General features: G+C 41.1%; 1 protein-coding gene across 4 annotated transcripts in view; it reads left to right on the forward strand.

Annotated features, from left to right (window-relative positions):
• The window catches only part of jag2b (jagged canonical Notch ligand 2b), a 40606-nt gene extending 33469 nt beyond the window's left edge, over positions 1 to 7137 (forward strand). For all 4 annotated transcript variants that reach the window (XM_056764429.1, XM_056764431.1, XM_056764430.1 and 1 more), the window contains 11 exons: positions 34 to 147; positions 233 to 346; positions 434 to 550; positions 707 to 734; positions 1436 to 1521; positions 1888 to 2001; positions 2232 to 2347; positions 2790 to 3041; positions 3239 to 3370; positions 5193 to 5343; positions 5908 to 7137. In XM_056764429.1, the coding sequence (XP_056620407.1) occupies positions 34 to 147; positions 233 to 346; positions 434 to 550; positions 707 to 734; positions 1436 to 1521; positions 1888 to 2001; positions 2232 to 2347; positions 2790 to 3041; positions 3239 to 3370; positions 5193 to 5343; positions 5908 to 6422 (1739 nt within the window). In that variant the 3' untranslated portion in view covers positions 6423 to 7137. The remainder of the gene's footprint in view (positions 1 to 33; positions 148 to 232; positions 347 to 433; positions 551 to 706; positions 735 to 1435; positions 1522 to 1887; positions 2002 to 2231; positions 2348 to 2789; positions 3042 to 3238; positions 3371 to 5192; positions 5344 to 5907) is intronic.
• The last annotated feature ends 9835 nt before the right edge of the window (positions 7138 to 16972 follow it).

The raw sequence follows: 16972 nt of genomic DNA on the forward strand, positions 1-16972 counted from the left end.
ACCGTCTCTCTTACCTTTCTTTCTCACGCTCAGATGTGAACGAGTGCGGTCGGAGCCCCTGTAAGAACGGCGGCCACTGTGTGGACCTGGTAAATGACTTTTACTGTGAATGCGGCAACGGATGGAAGGGCAAGACCTGCCATTCGCGTGAGTTTATACCTTCCTTTGATATCTAGTACGGACTTGCTGCATGTGTGAATTGACTTTCAAACGTTTCGATGTTTACGTGCAGGTGAAAGTCAATGTGATGCCAGCACGTGCAGTAATGGAGGGACCTGTTATGACCACGGAGACAGTTTCCGCTGCTCCTGCCCACCCGGATGGGGTGGGAGCACATGCAACACGGGTGAGCAGACTTTCTCTTCTTTAAACTGGATTACGGGTTTTCCCGACCGTCTCACTCTCTGTATCTTTTCTCATCTATCTCCTTCAGCAAAGAACAGCACATGTGCTTCCAGTCCTTGCGTGAACGGAGGAACGTGTGTGGGTGGTGGCGACACGTTCACCTGCATCTGTAAAGACGGCTGGGAAGGACCCACCTGCACTCAGAGTGAGTCATTTTGCCCATTCACACTTCCCGTCTGCACACAGCTGGAATGCAGACATCATCCATAAAAGTGTTTGTTTACTTACGATCAAAACGCAGAGGTTTAATGCTGACTGACATGTTTCTCTTTTCTTTTTTTTATCTTTTTATTCCTCGCAGACACCAATGACTGCAACCCTCACCCCTGGTAAGAATAATACTTTGGCTCCACAGTGTTCCCTTCTCTTATTTGCTCAATACCGCCCAGGGCTGCTGGTAAATCTGTTGTCTCTTCTGTACCGTCCCTCCCCTTCGCTGTACAACATAGACAGCTTGGAATGACCCTTCTAATGTGGCTTTCTGCCTGTTGTTCTATGCCGGCATCACCCCCATTCTCTCTGAGCGGATACACTAGGGGGTAGGCGGACGCGGGAGGGGTTCAAGGGGGACGCCGGTTGTAAAGACAGGAGAAGATGTCCCTATATCACCCCTAAATCCGACAGCTCAGGAGACCCCGGGCTGGTTTTAATGGGGAGCACAATAGAGCCAATGGCCCTAGAAGAGAACCCCCAGTGGTGCGGGGCGGAGGGGATGGGCAGGCTCTTTTTCTCCCAGCCTCCTTGGTCCCTTTGCCTTTCTTTATCGCTGACCTGAGAGCAAGGGATTTGGGAGGTGGGGCGGGAGCAGGGGGTGGGCGTCCCAGCAAGGAGGCAGCGGCGGTATTTGCATCTGAAAGGTTTGGGTATTGATAAACGGAATGAGGCTTTTTAACCCCCTTGCATCCTTTTTCGTCTCTATCTTGCGGTCTTTCCTCTCCGTGCCCTTCCCCCTTTTCCTCTTTTGAGCATGTTTATTGGACTCTGGGTCTCGCGTCACGACTAACCCAATTGTTCTTTTATCTTCCCGCAGCTACAACGGGGGAATTTGCGTGGACGGGGTGAACTGGTTCCGCTGCGAGTGCGCCCCTGGATTCGCCGGACCCGATTGTCGAATCAGTGAGTATCTCAGGGGGATGGATATGTGGAAAAAGGTGGCGGAGGATTACTGAGCATCCCGTGCCCTTTGACCTCCTCAGGGGTCAAAGGTTAGCCCTCACCCACCGACAGAAAGAGGAGATAAATTATTCAACCAGTGGAAAAATTCCTCTTGTCTCTTCTTTCCATTGATGGCTCTGACATAGAAAATAGTCTTTTAGGATTCCATGCATTTCCGCGGCCTCATTTTCCCAGGTGCAGCCATGGGAACACGAATCCATCTTTGAGAAAAGGCTTAAATGTTTATCGGTTGTAACTTTAGCGACAGTTTGGCGGTTCTGCAGGGGACAGCTTCATTGACGCAAATGTTCTCTTTCACTTCACCAGACATCGACGAGTGCCAGTCATCGCCCTGCGCGTACGGCGCCACCTGCGTGGACGAAATCAACGCCTTTCGATGCGAGTGTCCACCCGGCCGTACCGGACCTCGATGCCAAACGTGTAAGAAGCCAAAGAAGTGAATTCATTAAACATAGTCGAAAAATGTTTCTTTTCAATATTGAAGAGGTACCTAAATATGGTTCTCAAGAGCCGAAGAAATGCCAGGCATGCAGCATCTGTGTAGGAGCCCTGACCTTTGTCACCGAAATCATTCCAGACGGGATAGATTTCTGCTCTTAAATTAGAGCTGGCGCTGATCTTACGGTGTTTCTGTTTGTGTTGTGCCGCAGTCATTGGCATTAGGAGGACGTGTCACTATGCTGGACTCCAGTTCCCGCACGGCAGTCGTTGGGAGGAAGAATGCAACACATGTCAGTGTGTCAACGGCAAAGTGGACTGCACAAAGGTAAGCGTGCGTGCTTGTACACAACTGATTTCTCATCATCTTCAAAGCTTTTGATTGGAGGGCATATGCTTACATATTCAATTGTCATTTTGTAGAGACAAAGAAAATTGCGCCGACTTATTAGTTGCTTTAATTACAAAACTACATTTCAAAATGGATGATTTATAATATACATGGTACATTTATACAATCATACGTCAAAAAATGGTAAACAATATGCTAAGAGTGCGTTTTAACAGATTCTATGCAATGCATGACTACATTAAAGATGCTGAAATGTAACAAGGTTTTGATTTATTTGGGTTTATAGTCGTGACAAAATTTTGGTTTAATTTGTTATTGTCATTTTTGAAGAGTTTATTTCATTATGATAACAAATAATGGTTTAATAACTTTGTGCATATTTATTATTATTTATGTATGTGTGTTTGTGGAACCTCAGGTGGTGTGTGGGCGACGGCCGTGCCTCTTGCCAGGGACGCCAGGGCGAGAGCTTCACTCCTGTCCGGGAGGTCGTGAATGCCTGGAGCACAACTTCCTTACTTGTCTCTCTCCCCCCTGCAACCAATGGGGGTTCTGTTCCAGCCCTGAAGCCCCCAAAACCATTCAAACCAAATGTGAGCCCAACACAGCGTATCTGGACAAGAGCTGTGCTCGCATCACCCTTATATTCAACCGGGACAAACTACCCACAGTGAGTATTCTACTTTTTGTAACTTTGGTCTATTTCCCATTAGAATCAAACAAACACATCAGCATGTTTCTAAAAAAAAGTTTTCTATGTAAAAGAAACTACATGGTACCGCTAAAAAGCTGATGTTGTGTTTCATCATATTCCATTTACCATAGTAACGCTCTTCCGGAATATTTCTTTACTCTTGTGCGTTCTAGGGAACAACAGTGGAAAATGTCTGCTCAGAGCTGAGGCACATGCCCTCCACGCGTAGCCTTGCAAAAGATCACGCCATGTTGGTCCTCTGCGACCTCTCCTACAAAAACCAGGACGCAGTGGAAGTCGCCATCGTAAGTACACATTCTGCTTATGGTCCGACTCCTGCTTTGTGCATTCGTCCACACACAGCTCACCTAGAGAGAGCTTTCTATCCCTCACATTTTATATTCATGAATCCTACACGCATCTGTACCCTGCACACAGCGGTCTGCTTGCCTCTTTAAATCGGTTATCACCGGAAAAGAAAGTCAAAACCACAGGGGTCCTAGAAAGCCATTGCACAAATCTGTTAATGGATGCAAATTTGATTTCCTCAGCGAGTTCCTTGAAATGCCCGGACGCCAAGAGCAATGCCAACCGTCCCACTCTTCAAACCAGCCCATTATGTTGTAATAAGATTCAGTTGACTGGCCAGCAGCGGGCCGTACTGCATTGCAGCATTCCCTCCACCCACACGCGCTGAGAGAGCGCTGAAACCGGCTCCAGCATGTCTTAGACTTAGACGTAGCTTTAGGATACACTTTTGTCTTTTGAGTAATGGAAGAAAGCTTAGACAATGAAATAAACTACACTATTAGAAAAGTGAAGAATCAACGCTCTCATTTTGAAGTAAATCACAAACTTAACAATGGAACAATATTGCGATGCTTTCACTAAAGTTTTGAATTACATCATGTCAGATACAATATTGTGTGTTGAATACAAATAGTGCTATAAACGTTACCACTCGCTCAGATTAGTGAAATCTCTGTCTCAACAAGTTACTGACTTTTGGGTTAACACGCCAGTCCTGACTCATTCAAATGGAACCTGTAGGCGGTGGCTTTATACAGCTACATGTTTTGTATGTTTAAAACTTGAGTACTCTTGAAATCATGAAGGAATGAATTGAAGCTATGCATCAACAATCACTTTCTGATGAAAATTGCTTTCACTTTGCTTTTATGATGAATAAACGCCATTTTGATGCGGCTTGAGTACAGTTGTAATGGAAAAAAAGGAAGTGAATGAAAATGTTTATTTTATTTACAAATAATTGCTTTAGTAAAAACTATCGGTAACAGAGGAAAATCAGTATTGTATTGGTAAAAACAAAAACATGTTATTTTGCACAACCGTTCACAGAGAGAACACATTTACTATGTTCCCCTTGGTTTGAGAACTTTTAATGTAGATGATCTCATATAAGGGGTGGAACGGTTCACAAAATCCACGGTTTGGTTCGTGGTAGGGTTCTGTGATCATGGTTTTCGTACAATTCTGTATACATACAGTAGTTAATGTTTTTTCTCTTTTAACACTCCACATTGTGATACGGACAATCATAAATTAAACCTAAAGGTGAGATTCTGATACAACAAGAGGGGAGGTTTAAATTTCAACAGGCTTTTCATTTATAAAAAAAAAGGTTTGCAACTTTTGGCCTTTAATTCTAGCTGACACGTATTCGTCAAATTAAAAGAATGGACCACATGACAGTACCACTAGAGCGATTTGTGTGTAGAAGGCTACGGATGGCTCATAGTCCTGTGATGTCATGGGCCAATAGGTCTGCGCAGTGCCACACCGCATGAAGTCCAAAAGCCTAACTGTAAGCAGATAGTGTTAGTCAATGCATTGAAGAAAACCGCCACCATGGGTGTGAAGAAAGAGGTTCTCCCAAAAAGCAACCTTTTTTTAGTAAGCCCAGCAACCCGCATGATTTTTAATACGACTTGACAGGAAAAGAAGCCCAAAGTCACGTATTATACTTAAAAAAGCATGTCGCGCTGCGCATGACTGGACCGAACAATACACGCGTGTCTTGAACCCTGACAAGTGAATTGAACGATACAGATTTTTTCATGAACCGTTCCATCCCTATCTCATATATATTCTATGTTTGTCTTGCAGTCGTTTCAACAGGATGAGCAGCCGGACCACAGTCAGATCCAGGAGGCAGCCAGCGCTATAGTCGGCACCCTGACCAGACGGCACAACAGCACCGTCATGCTCGCCGTCATCGAGGTCAAAGTGGAGATGCCGGTCATGGCCCAAACAGTGGGTGAGTAGAGCCCTCATCCCCCGACCGACAGTCAGTTCCCCGTCTCCACCAATTAGTGCAGCTTAGTTGTCTTTGTGAGTCACAGGAGGAAGGTTCTGACAGGTTAGGTGGACCCAGCGGTAGTGGGCAGGGGGCCATAAACCTGTGATGAAAAGAGATTTGACAAAAATTGCATTTAATGATGCGTGAAACGATTGCAACTGCTGCATTTAGCAAAGTGTTTGTAATTGTATAATTTCATTTGAACTATAATTATTTTCAGTATTTTAAGTGATGGACCAGTGTTAAATGTCTGATCAGAATTTTTTCTACACCACTTTTATAGGAAAGTACTATTTGAGGAATCTCTTATGCGATACAATTTGTATTATTATTATAATTTGTGTTATAATCTTATGCCTTACAACAAAAGTAATGAAAAAAATCTAATGACAGACGAAAATAATATTGACTTGTATGGGATTCATCCCTATTTCAGTCTTTCCTAGTTACATTTTTTTGATTTTTTTACTGCATGACACAAATGCAAAAATCCACATCTGACTCTGGTTTCTTTTCACGTAGACTACCTGGTGCCCGTCCTTTGTGTGATCCTATGCGTACTCTGGGTGTTCTGTGTCATCGTCTGCGTGTGGTGGACCCGCAAACGGCGAAAAGAGCGCGAGAGGCGCGAGCACGGCCCGATAGAGGAGAATGTCAACAACCAATGGGAACCACTTCGGCCGGTGACGCGGCCGCAGCACAAAGACAACCGGGACACGCAGTACGAGCGCGCCAAGCTCATGGGTTCCCCGGATCGGCCCTGCAACAGCGGGGAGGACGAGGAGGAGAGGGAGGAGGAAGAGCTGGAGCTCGTGGAGGAGTGGTGCAGAACCGAGGGGGGCAAGCGTCCCATCCAAAAGTACTCTAAGGCTGCAGCGCGGACCAACAGCGAGCTGATCTGCACCACGCGGAGCAGCGTGGACAGCTCGTCCCTCAAAGCCGACTACTGGACAGGCTTCATCCCAAAGGACAAGAACTGTAAAAATGTCAATAACGCCGCCGGCGCCGGCCAAGAGCACAGAGAGCACTGCTTATGAGCTCCGCCAGTAGACCGAGCAGAATGTAGAGACCAAGGCCATCTCAGAAACTAGACTTTTTCCCATTTGTTATTTTTATTTGAGATTTTGAGGCTGAATGGTAAAGTGGCAAATTTCCTTGGTGTTTTTTTATGTAAAGAAGTTCTATTTCTTTATACGGAGGCCGAGGCGAGCCTCGTTTTGTTTTTGAAAGTCACTGCTGGATTTATGAGCAGCACTGAGAAACTCTGAGGAACTCCAGAGAGAAAACATATAAAGACTTTTCGTTGTTTACAAACAGTTCTGGTTTTGTTTTGTTGTGAGTGGCCCATTTTTGTGGCAGATCCCGTATGGGGACACACCCATCGGTGAACAATGGCTTTGGGGGTCTCCGTTCTTGCGTCGCCCCATTCAAATGTCCATCTTCTCCTACGCCTGCCTTACCGAGCTCGTCGTCCATGAGGAGGGCTACAGTGCCTATATAGTGGCCTTGTTTTTCTTTCATTTCTGTTGTCTGAATGGTCTTTAAAAACAGTATTTTGAGTCGGTCGCAAGTGCCTTCAGACAAGCCCCTCGGTTTCAGGGTCTCACCGGCGCGGTAGACCTCATTAATCACTACAAAAGTGGAGAGGCTGGTCTTGAGAGCAGCTCCCATATCACCATCAAAGTATTTGTTTAAACAAAGACAAAAATTGTGTAAATATGTGTATATAATAAATCGCTGTGTATATTTGAATTTAATAACTTAAGTCACTTTTTTATTATTATTATAATTATGATTGAAATTATTATGATTATTACTGTTTTTGATTTTTTTACACCATTCCTTTTATTTATGCCAGTTGATATGGCAGGTTTTGTAAGATGTATACAGCGTCCCTCAGTCAGAACAGAAATATAATCAAAGATCATTATGTTCTTGGGTTTGTTTTTATTTTACAAGACACGTGTAAGATTGTGTGCTGTATTGTGGCGTGTGTGTTCGCCTCCTTGAGAATCCCTGTTCCTTTTTCACACCAGCCCTCTCTTGCCGATCAAAAAAAAAAAACGTCACAATTTGTTGGCAAGTGCTGGTGGTTCGTGCTGCTTGATGCTTGTAAAGATGCCGAAATGTCAAATGATGTCCATGTTTTCTGTTGTTTGGATTGAAACGTCATGAAGGGAACAATTTTGCTGCAATGATTTTATGCCTGAGGTACCAACTAAAAAAAAAAATGGATAACCTCAGAAATGGCTGCCTATGATTTGATTTCTTTATATCTTAATGTCAAACGTTTAATTTTGACGGCTTTCGTTTTTATATGCAAAAAAAACTGTTCCGAACAATTGGTTCAAAATCAAGTACAAGTAGACAAGCAAGCAAAACTCAATGTCCGGAAGGGAGCTGGGGGTGGGGTTTGTTTTGTTTTTTAATAGAAAAAAATGTAATTTTTTGTACAGAAGAATTGCTCTGAAAAAAGTTATTTGGTTCATTTAGTGGAATTTATGTTTGTTCTTAGAAATAAATCAAACTATTTATTAAAGCATTTTATAACAATGTGCTCCAGAAAACCACTGTGTGCTCGTGTTTAGTACTGAAGCGGATGTTTGTCTGAGCACAGTCTGAGTTTGTGGTAAGTCTTATTTCATCATATCGTTTTACCGATAAAAAAAATATCCTTCCAAATGCCAGAGGTGAGGACAACTCCAGATCAATACAGGAAATCTTTATTCCAATGATGATGTCACAGACAGAAAGCCAATGGTAACAGGTCTCCTGTTCTCGGCTGACCGCTTGCCGACCAATGGATGATGGTTTTCTCGTGGCTTCATCTGGTCTGAATGTTTTATGAGGACACTTATGATGATGCAGTGAGTTTGTTATGGTTTTGTCCGTAAGTAACCGAGTCTAATGGGATGGAGTACAGGAGTCATGTTTCACATCACTGAGGATACGGTTGTGTTGGGTGTAGGTGTTTCTGATGCTGTAATTGAACTCTGGTCATGGAAGTAAAATGGGGGAATATAGCGCTTGTAAGATAAAGAACAAAATTGGAAAACCCAAGAAACTTTCGTAATGAGAACACCGAGTGCTTGGCGACAGTGCCACTGGGATCTATAACCAGATTGGTAAATGTTTCATGCTGTGAGCTCGATCTGAAAACACATGAAATAAATGAACAAACTGTTTGCACACTCCATTAAAGTGATATTAGCGATGCTTTGATATACCAAAGAACGTGCATGCGTGAGCTGTTTGAAGATATTTTGAAGAATGTTGGTAACCAAACAACTGTGGCACCCATTGACTTCTCATTGGTTTTGTGTCCACACAATAGAAGTCGACGGGTTGCAGCGTTGTTTAGTCAGCAACATTTTTGCAAAATATCCTGTGTGTTCCACAGAAATAATTATAGATATTCAAACACAAGATGGTAAATAAATGATGACAGAATTTTTTAGGGGGTCGACTGTCATCCCCTTTTGTTCTGAGGTAATTCCCTGTGTATTAAAAGGGGGTCTATTTCATGTTGGAGAGAATTTCCACACGCATGTGTGACAACCATGTGCGATGCAGTCTATAAAATATCCTCATGTTTCCCCTGTACAAGACTACTGCATGCGTCTGAAAGCTGATACCGCATTCCTGTAGAGTTTCTTAGCAATCAAGGACGTCCGACCCACATGCATTTATAAACATTTTGTGCCTGTCGTGACCCGAAATGAAAGGTACGCCCGTTTCCAAACGTCTGCCTGATGTAAGGTCTTTGGTCTTCAAGAGAAACTCCACCAATCTTCATTTGCACATTCAAAGTCATCCAGAAATTGTCCATTTGTCTAATTACAGTGCAGTGGCACTTCAAAGTCAAGAGCATGTATTCGACAGGTTTCTGCAAGATCTTTCGAAATGTCAAAACTGTTCAAGCTGAATCACGTTTGTTTAACCCTTGAAGAGAAGACGAGCGTGGTGGAATCGATCTGTAGATGAAATGTTTGGAGTTACAGCATTGAGATATGCACTTATGAAACCATATATGGGCCAATTTGGAGCTTATGCTTCGAATAACAATTCCTCTTGGCTCTTCATGTCGCCCATTTGGGAGAAACGTTTGTATTTGCTAACACTTGAGAAATGCCCATGGAGACATTTGACTGCCAACCCTTGGCTCTCAATCCACAGACTTTTGTCTGGGTTTATAATGGCTCAATTAAGCAGGTGGGTTTTATACAATGTTTCTGTAGTCTTTATGTCCACAGATTAACTGTCACCACTGTGTTCAGATTTTTTATCTTAACTGAGACTCAGCTGTTTCTTATCCATTGATGGACAGAAGCATTTCACCATGTTCACATGTGGGTTCCATCTAACATTCTGACTCATTTGTCTTGCTGCTTAAGCTTTGGGCTTTTGAAGAGCGTGGGATTTGGTGAGGTTCTCCTAACCCCAGGTGAGCAGAATATTACCCTGCTCATCACATGGGAGTATGGCTTCGTATTTCCATGGTATATGAAGCCGACACCGTTATGCCAATTCCATAAGAACTGTTGCAATGATATTCAACAACATCCCAAATAAAAAATGTCCAATTTTCATGCACACCCAACATTCAAAATGTGGGTACAGGGTTTATTTCGAAATATCATACCCTTTAAGTTCTGTTGTAAGGCTGGCACTAAATCTGTCGGGGTACAACAAACAACTGTTTTGTCCTGAATCCAGCAATGGCTCGTAACAAAACAGTGGTTAAAATGGGGGTTGGGATGTTTAACAAGCTTTTTATCTCCTGGATTGTAACCTCCCACTTTGGTTCTCAATTCATCGGGGCAGTGCATATTTGTCCATGTGAACCAGTTGCTGGGCTCATTGCATTCATGCCCATCTCAATGTAGTGCCGAACAGATGTCCTGTTCTTTTCCAGGGCTTTACAAAGGAAGCTTGATGCTACTTTCAATCCGAGTCTTCCTGTGGAGGTTCTAATACAGAATATTGTCAAACTGATCTGTGGTCCATTGTGTATAAAACAGATCACTTTTATTCTGTTATAAACTTGAAGACCTTAAACTGAGTATCTTTGGTGACCTAGGTGGTGGATATTGGTGACCCTAGACTGAATTCTCATAGGAGACAGTGAGTTTATTAAACATTATCAATAGTGATTAACCCTGAAATGACCCCATCTCTGATGCCAATCTAGATATCACTTGATGACACTTATTCCAATAATCATATTGATGCCTATTTCACATAAAACTAATAACTGATATGTTTTTATCATAGAAATAAATAAATACACATCACGTTGATGAATTTCATCCAAATCATATGTGTCAATCTTTGGTGTGCTTATTCCACATTACCTCCATATCAAAATATGGGACGAAGCAGATGAACTCCACCCAGGGGCCTTTATTCTAGCAATAAGGCATGGATTATGTGGCAAAGTCTCATGGGTATGGCTTTGGCAGCACGATAAAGGTCATGAACCCCCATGCAAGCGCCACCACCCCAACAATATCAAGAATTTCTGACATAATGTTTGAAAGATCTTAGAAAATCCAATTGCTCAAGATGACTGTGGTAAGAATGTTTCAAATATTTTCATTCTGCTCAAATCCATCTTATTGTTTTTCGAAAACACTGAATAAATTTGTGGAGGCTGTGGAACATTAAAGACACATACAATATCATCTGTCCAGTTTGTGTAAATACAACAGTAGCAAAGGAACAGTTAACCCGATTCTCTAAAAAGAAGAACATTCTGTCTTCATTTACTTACCCTCAAGTTCCAAATATGTAAAAGTATTTTTCTGAAAGATAAATGCTTGTTACCAAATATTTATTGGCCACCATTGATTAAGAAGAATGACTTTATAAATGTCTTTGTTCTGTTGAACACAAAGACGATAATATTTTGAAGAATGTAGGAAAACAAACAGTTCTGGGGAACTTTTGACCACATTGTAATATTACCTACTATGTTAGTCAATGGAGAAGTGTGTGGTTACAAAAGTTCTACCAAACATCTTTCTCTGTGTTCATAGGAACAACAAAATTTATACAGATTTGGAACTCAAGGGACAGTAAATGATGACAGAATTTTCATTTTCGGGTGAACTGTTACTTTAAAGGACCCAGTCTTTGGCTGTTTTAGAGGCTTTGATGATGTTTTTTGGGTGTTTAACAATGTATGTTCATGTTTCTAATTTAAAAAAACGCTTTATATTTCACATATTTTAACTCTATTGTTCATTGCTTCTACCAAAACGACTGGATCTCTTTCAGTCTATATAAAGTCCCTCCTTCCGAAACGCTCTGATTTGTAAAGCTGACCAGGTCTTTCGTGTTTGGCTTCCGCTTCTCTGGCTGTTGTGATTGGTCGGTGCCCCTCTCACGTGTGCTCATAAACTTTGGCTTTTAGCAATAAACAGTAACAATGGCGTCAACTTCACTTCATCAGTTAAAAACATGCAGATCGATCGAAGTGTAACGGAGGTCTGCTACTGCATGAGCAAACGTCAATCTTTGTTAGAGATCGCAAATTGTTTTCCTAATATGGCGAGGGGAATGACACCAGACCGAAAGGCATCAGACCGGTTATATTAATTAACAATAATAACAGAAGCTTTAGTTTTTCTTTTTTATATTGGACAAGAGTTGGATAATAAAACAAGTAGATTGACTAGGAGTCTGCAAGCAGGACTTCAAAGGATGTTTCATAGAAGTGTTTAAGAGGTAAGCGCACACACACTTCAGTGTATTACACAGAACAGCTTTTACAGCCGACAATAAAGTCATGGAAGCTGTTTGTGACGAGCAAGGCGGGATGAGATCCGTGAGGGAATGATGCGTGGCACCGGCTAGGCATCTCTCATGGAGGAGATCGATAGCATAAAAGGACGAGCGACAGAATGTACGACGAGAGAGGACTGGGCCCGGACATGTGTTAAGTTAGTGTTTATGTTCTTGGAGCCGACAGTCGACCGTGAGGTGGCTGCCGGCCTTTACTTCCGTGTTATTGTTTGTTTATTTTGATTGAAGTTTGTTTGAATGTTTGCCGGTTCCTGCCTACTTCTTTCCCTACTTTCAACTTTGTTGCACTGTTATTTGACCGTTGGTTATTTTAGAATGTGTGTAGCCAAATTCTTATTACCAGCTGTAGGACAATGATGAAAGTGAAAGTAATTTAGCGCGTAACTCAGTCAAATGTTTAAACATCTCTGATAACCTAACACTACTCCAGCGGCTCTTCTTCTTCTCTAAGGAAGGCCCCGCCCATTTTTTGGCATATTCCTGTGGGCGGAGGTTATTAAAAGCACTCGGAATGGTGACATCATGTACCCCGGAAGTAGAGGGCTGTAGTCCGATCCTGCGGTTCCCTGTAGTTCTTGAAAAGCGAATTCTGTTAAAGACAATATCTCTCTCATTGCACTGAACTTTGAGCATTATCATTTTTCAGGTATTGCTTTTGCTCTAACACCAACATTACACACTAACTAATGTTGAAAAATGGGATTGCGGGGAACGTGCTCTTTAGTGGCTGGAAAATTCCAGTCTGCTCAGAACAAAACGTAGAAAGTTAAACGAGTACAAGTAGAACGGCCTAATCCTCAAGAACACACTTTGTTGATTTTGGAAGTGTTTTGCTCTGATGGAAAAGGGTTGACCACTGTCATGGCAAAGTATAAACAAAGAAAAGTCCAAGAGACATCAAAAGAAGATTTCCAAAATATACACTCACAATTCACGTCTCAAACAACCAAAGGTGTTTACTGCCCACGGATATAGTGCTAGAATGAGACTTCCTGACATTGATGCATTCTTGGTGAGGTTTCACTGTTTGTAATGAACTTTTTTCTTCATTTTTGTGACTCTTTGCTTGGATTGTCTGTATCTTGAAGACAACAAGGGACAGTTCAAAAACCATGCCATTGAAACCTGTATGACTTTTTCGTCAGTTGAACACAAAATATATTTTGGGATATGTCTGTTATTTTGTCAATGCATTTTTCAATATATCTTATTTTGTGTTCCACAGAAAAAAATCATACAGGTTTGAAATGACACAAGAGCGCTTTTGGGTGAACTATGCCTTTAACCCTCATGGTTTGTTGAGGTCGAGTGTTTTTATGTTTTAAGTCCCACAGAACCCAAAGTTTTCTATTTCTAAAACTTAATGATTTCATGAAGCATCAGCCTTACAATTCTTGTTTTGAAGATTGTTATGCAAAGTCATATTGTCTCTCAGACCCAAACAATTGGCTTAATAATATAACAATAAGTATGTTATGAATAACATCATTACATCATAAATTTATACCATAGTGTGTCTAAATACTCTATTCTGACTGGCTCTAAGCTTTGCTTTAAAACTGTTTAATGTGCGTGTAGTTCCAGTCAGTTGGATCACCATTAAATTAATGCACAACTATAAACATTGGTAGGATGTGCGCACAGAAACAGCACCGAAACTTGTTGTCAACATTTTTCGGGGACTTTGATTCATAAATAATCTTTTTTAATCCATTAAAGAATGGCTATATAGACCTATTCTTCTGAAACGAGGGGTAATCACTGTTTTTAACCTTCTGAATTCTCACAGCTACAGAGACGCATACAGATATTTCACGCAGGCACACATCTCTCTCTCTCTCTCTCTCTCTCTCTCTCTCTCTCTCTCTCCCTCCCACAATAATTATGTAGAATATTTGTGATAGTGTATTCAAATAAATCCAGTCCTACCGTCCTATCTCTGTGTTGGATTATAGCAGGCAAAGTTCTAATTCTAACAATCCATAACTGACGAAAATAGGCTACCGGTCATTTTTACCTGTTGGGTCAAACAACGGACTGCAAACATCAATAACAGGGCCAATCTTAATTTATGGTGGCAAGTGGTGTTTACAACCGTTAAAATAAACTTTAAATACCAAAGAATTATAGAATGTTTGTAATCTGTTGGATAAACACAATTATTAATGGTTACATTTTTGTTTTAAAATACATATTTAATTGAGTTTGAGAGATTTCATTTGTAACAAAATATGCATGTTTCCGCCATACCTGAGAGAGGTATTATGGAATGTAATGGCAATAATATGACATTTTTAACACAAATAAAGTGGTTATATTGGGAATACAGATTGTATTTAACACATTTAATTTTATGAAATTGTTTTTAGAAATACATATTTATGTAATATCTAAGAATAATAATATTTGGGTGTTTCCCAAATTTATGTCTTTGATGTTGCAACAATGGATGTTGCCCCTTTAAAAAAAGGGGAAATCTGTTTGGATTACTTCCTGTGTGTAAAGGTCATTGCAGGTGCTGGTTGATCCGAGGGTGAATGGTGAGTACATTCTTTCTTATTATTTTTCTTACTGTTAGCTCAATTTCTGACAATTTCATGCGTCACACTTTATAAGTGGCTGTTTTTTTATGTTGATAAATTGCAGATTTTACATACTTTAATCGAAATTTGGATAAATACTTACTTATTAATATGTACCCTGATCTTGAAATCATCATGATGGCAGCCTCCATTTTAGAAAAGACTGAATTTAGGATTAATTTGTCTGGGGTATTTTACTCTATAGTAAATAAATTAATAAAAATGTTTTTTTCACCAGTGTTTGATTAAAATGATAAAAAAAATCTAAATGTTATTAAGCTTAAATTTGAATTGATATAGCATATGAAACTAAATTTAAATGCAATACATTTTATTAAAATAAAATAAAGAAAGCATTTTTACAAATTCGGGCTCTTATTTGCCACCCCAATTGAAGGAATCCAACAACTTTAACTTGTTTTAAACGTGGCAAATGACTCTGGTATAAGAGGGATATTGCCACGGTAGGCAAGATGCTCCTCGCCTCCACGTTATGTACAAGGAAATGGTTATCACATGGTTTATCTGAAAAAACCTTCTTAATGATTAATAACAACAGTTTTGTTTGAAAATGATGATTGAAAAAAAAGATTTTCTTTAGCAGATCTTTCTAAAATGTTATTTTATACTGTAAATAATTTTTTTTTCCATCCAGATGAAGTTTAATGAGCAAATGTAATAGATTCATTTTGTAATATCACATTCCGATGTCAGTTCAGACTTGTCTGAAGCTTTTGTGTAAAGTCAACTTTCAAAAGAATTATTTCAAACCGAATGAGGTCACATACTTGACAAAGCTTTGAAAAGAGAAAAGTATAAAAACCCGCAGTTGACCACAGACTTAGAGCGGAGATATCATGTGTAATCTCCTCCATAATCACAATGCAGCTTTTCCTTGCTGTTTCCTACTTTATTGAATTTGGTCCATTGGAGAGGACAGAACTCAGCCGTTATCCGTGTGGAGGATGAAGTTAAATGGGTTGGTCAAATGCCACAGTAGGGTTGGGTTCTGCTTCTCCGGACAACAGAGCCGCCTGAAGCAGATGTTGTGTATTTCAGCACCTGCCTCCACAAAAGCTCGGGGAGTGGTTGACTCGTCAAAGTTTTATCTGAAAGATCCACCAAATATTTCTTGAGCCAATGTTTTCCTCTCATTTCAAGCCTGGGCAGAAAACGGGCACCAATTCGTCATATGCATTAATAGTAAGGACACGCAGGGGTTATAAGGGAATTGTTGGCATGAGGGAGGGACCTCTCCATGAAGCTGCAAGTTGTTATGCAAAAGGTCAGGTTGAAACACGCAAGACCTGGGCATGGCAGGAACAACTGGGGTTGGCAGGTCACCATGAATGCTGGCAAGATGCCTTGCTGGCACGGATGCTGCTCTTTGATCTTCAGCTGAACATGTGGAGTTAATGGTATCCAGAATGCCCCTGCGAATGTTCTCCACTGGCAGAAATATGGACCACCATCTGACACAGAACGTTTTCGTTTCAAGCTGTCTCTTTTATGATTTCTGATTCCAATGCCATGTTTTACTTCAATTATTAATGTGTCTGTTCCTTCAGCAAACAAACTCTCTCCATCCAACTGGGTCAATGAGATGTGAGTAGATCTCACAGGGGCCATGGCAAGTCACCACCACGCACTGCCATCCAGCAGCGCACTGATATTGCAAAAAAAGTGCCTGGAGGGGTAGGCGCTGACTTATTATAGAGGCACGTAAAGTCATTTGGCTTCGACTTAGCTTTGTGTTTTATAAAACAGACGCGCACAATTTTAACAAGTGCAGAATTGCTACGAAAGCTGAGGTCATGAGAAATGCTGCTGTAAGCCTGCCAACAATAGTGCAGCTGATGTTTCAATGGGGCTGGAAGAGGAATTGACAACAACGGTCGGCTGCCTTCCTTCCTGTGTCTGTCCAATCTGTCTGGCACTCCGTGGCACACTCAAAACGCACCTGATATCTCTCTTCTGACAAGGTGTCTGATTTGATACCTCAGGCTCTTAATCTCTCACAGACACTATGATAAGACTCCGGCAAATACTCTGAGCTGTTGAGATCTCACTTTCACTTTACTTTCATCCAAAGACTTTCATCATTTTTCTACATATCCCAGACTTTATAGCCAATCAAACATGGGCTTCTTTCATTTGAAAGTCTGATTCTTTTTAGTGAATGATGTGAGTAAAGATTC

The sequence above is a fragment of the Triplophysa dalaica genome, chromosome 13 (genome assembly GCF_015846415.1).
Source record: "Triplophysa dalaica isolate WHDGS20190420 chromosome 13, ASM1584641v1, whole genome shotgun sequence".
Taxonomy (NCBI): Eukaryota; Metazoa; Chordata; class Actinopteri; order Cypriniformes; family Nemacheilidae; genus Triplophysa; species Triplophysa dalaica.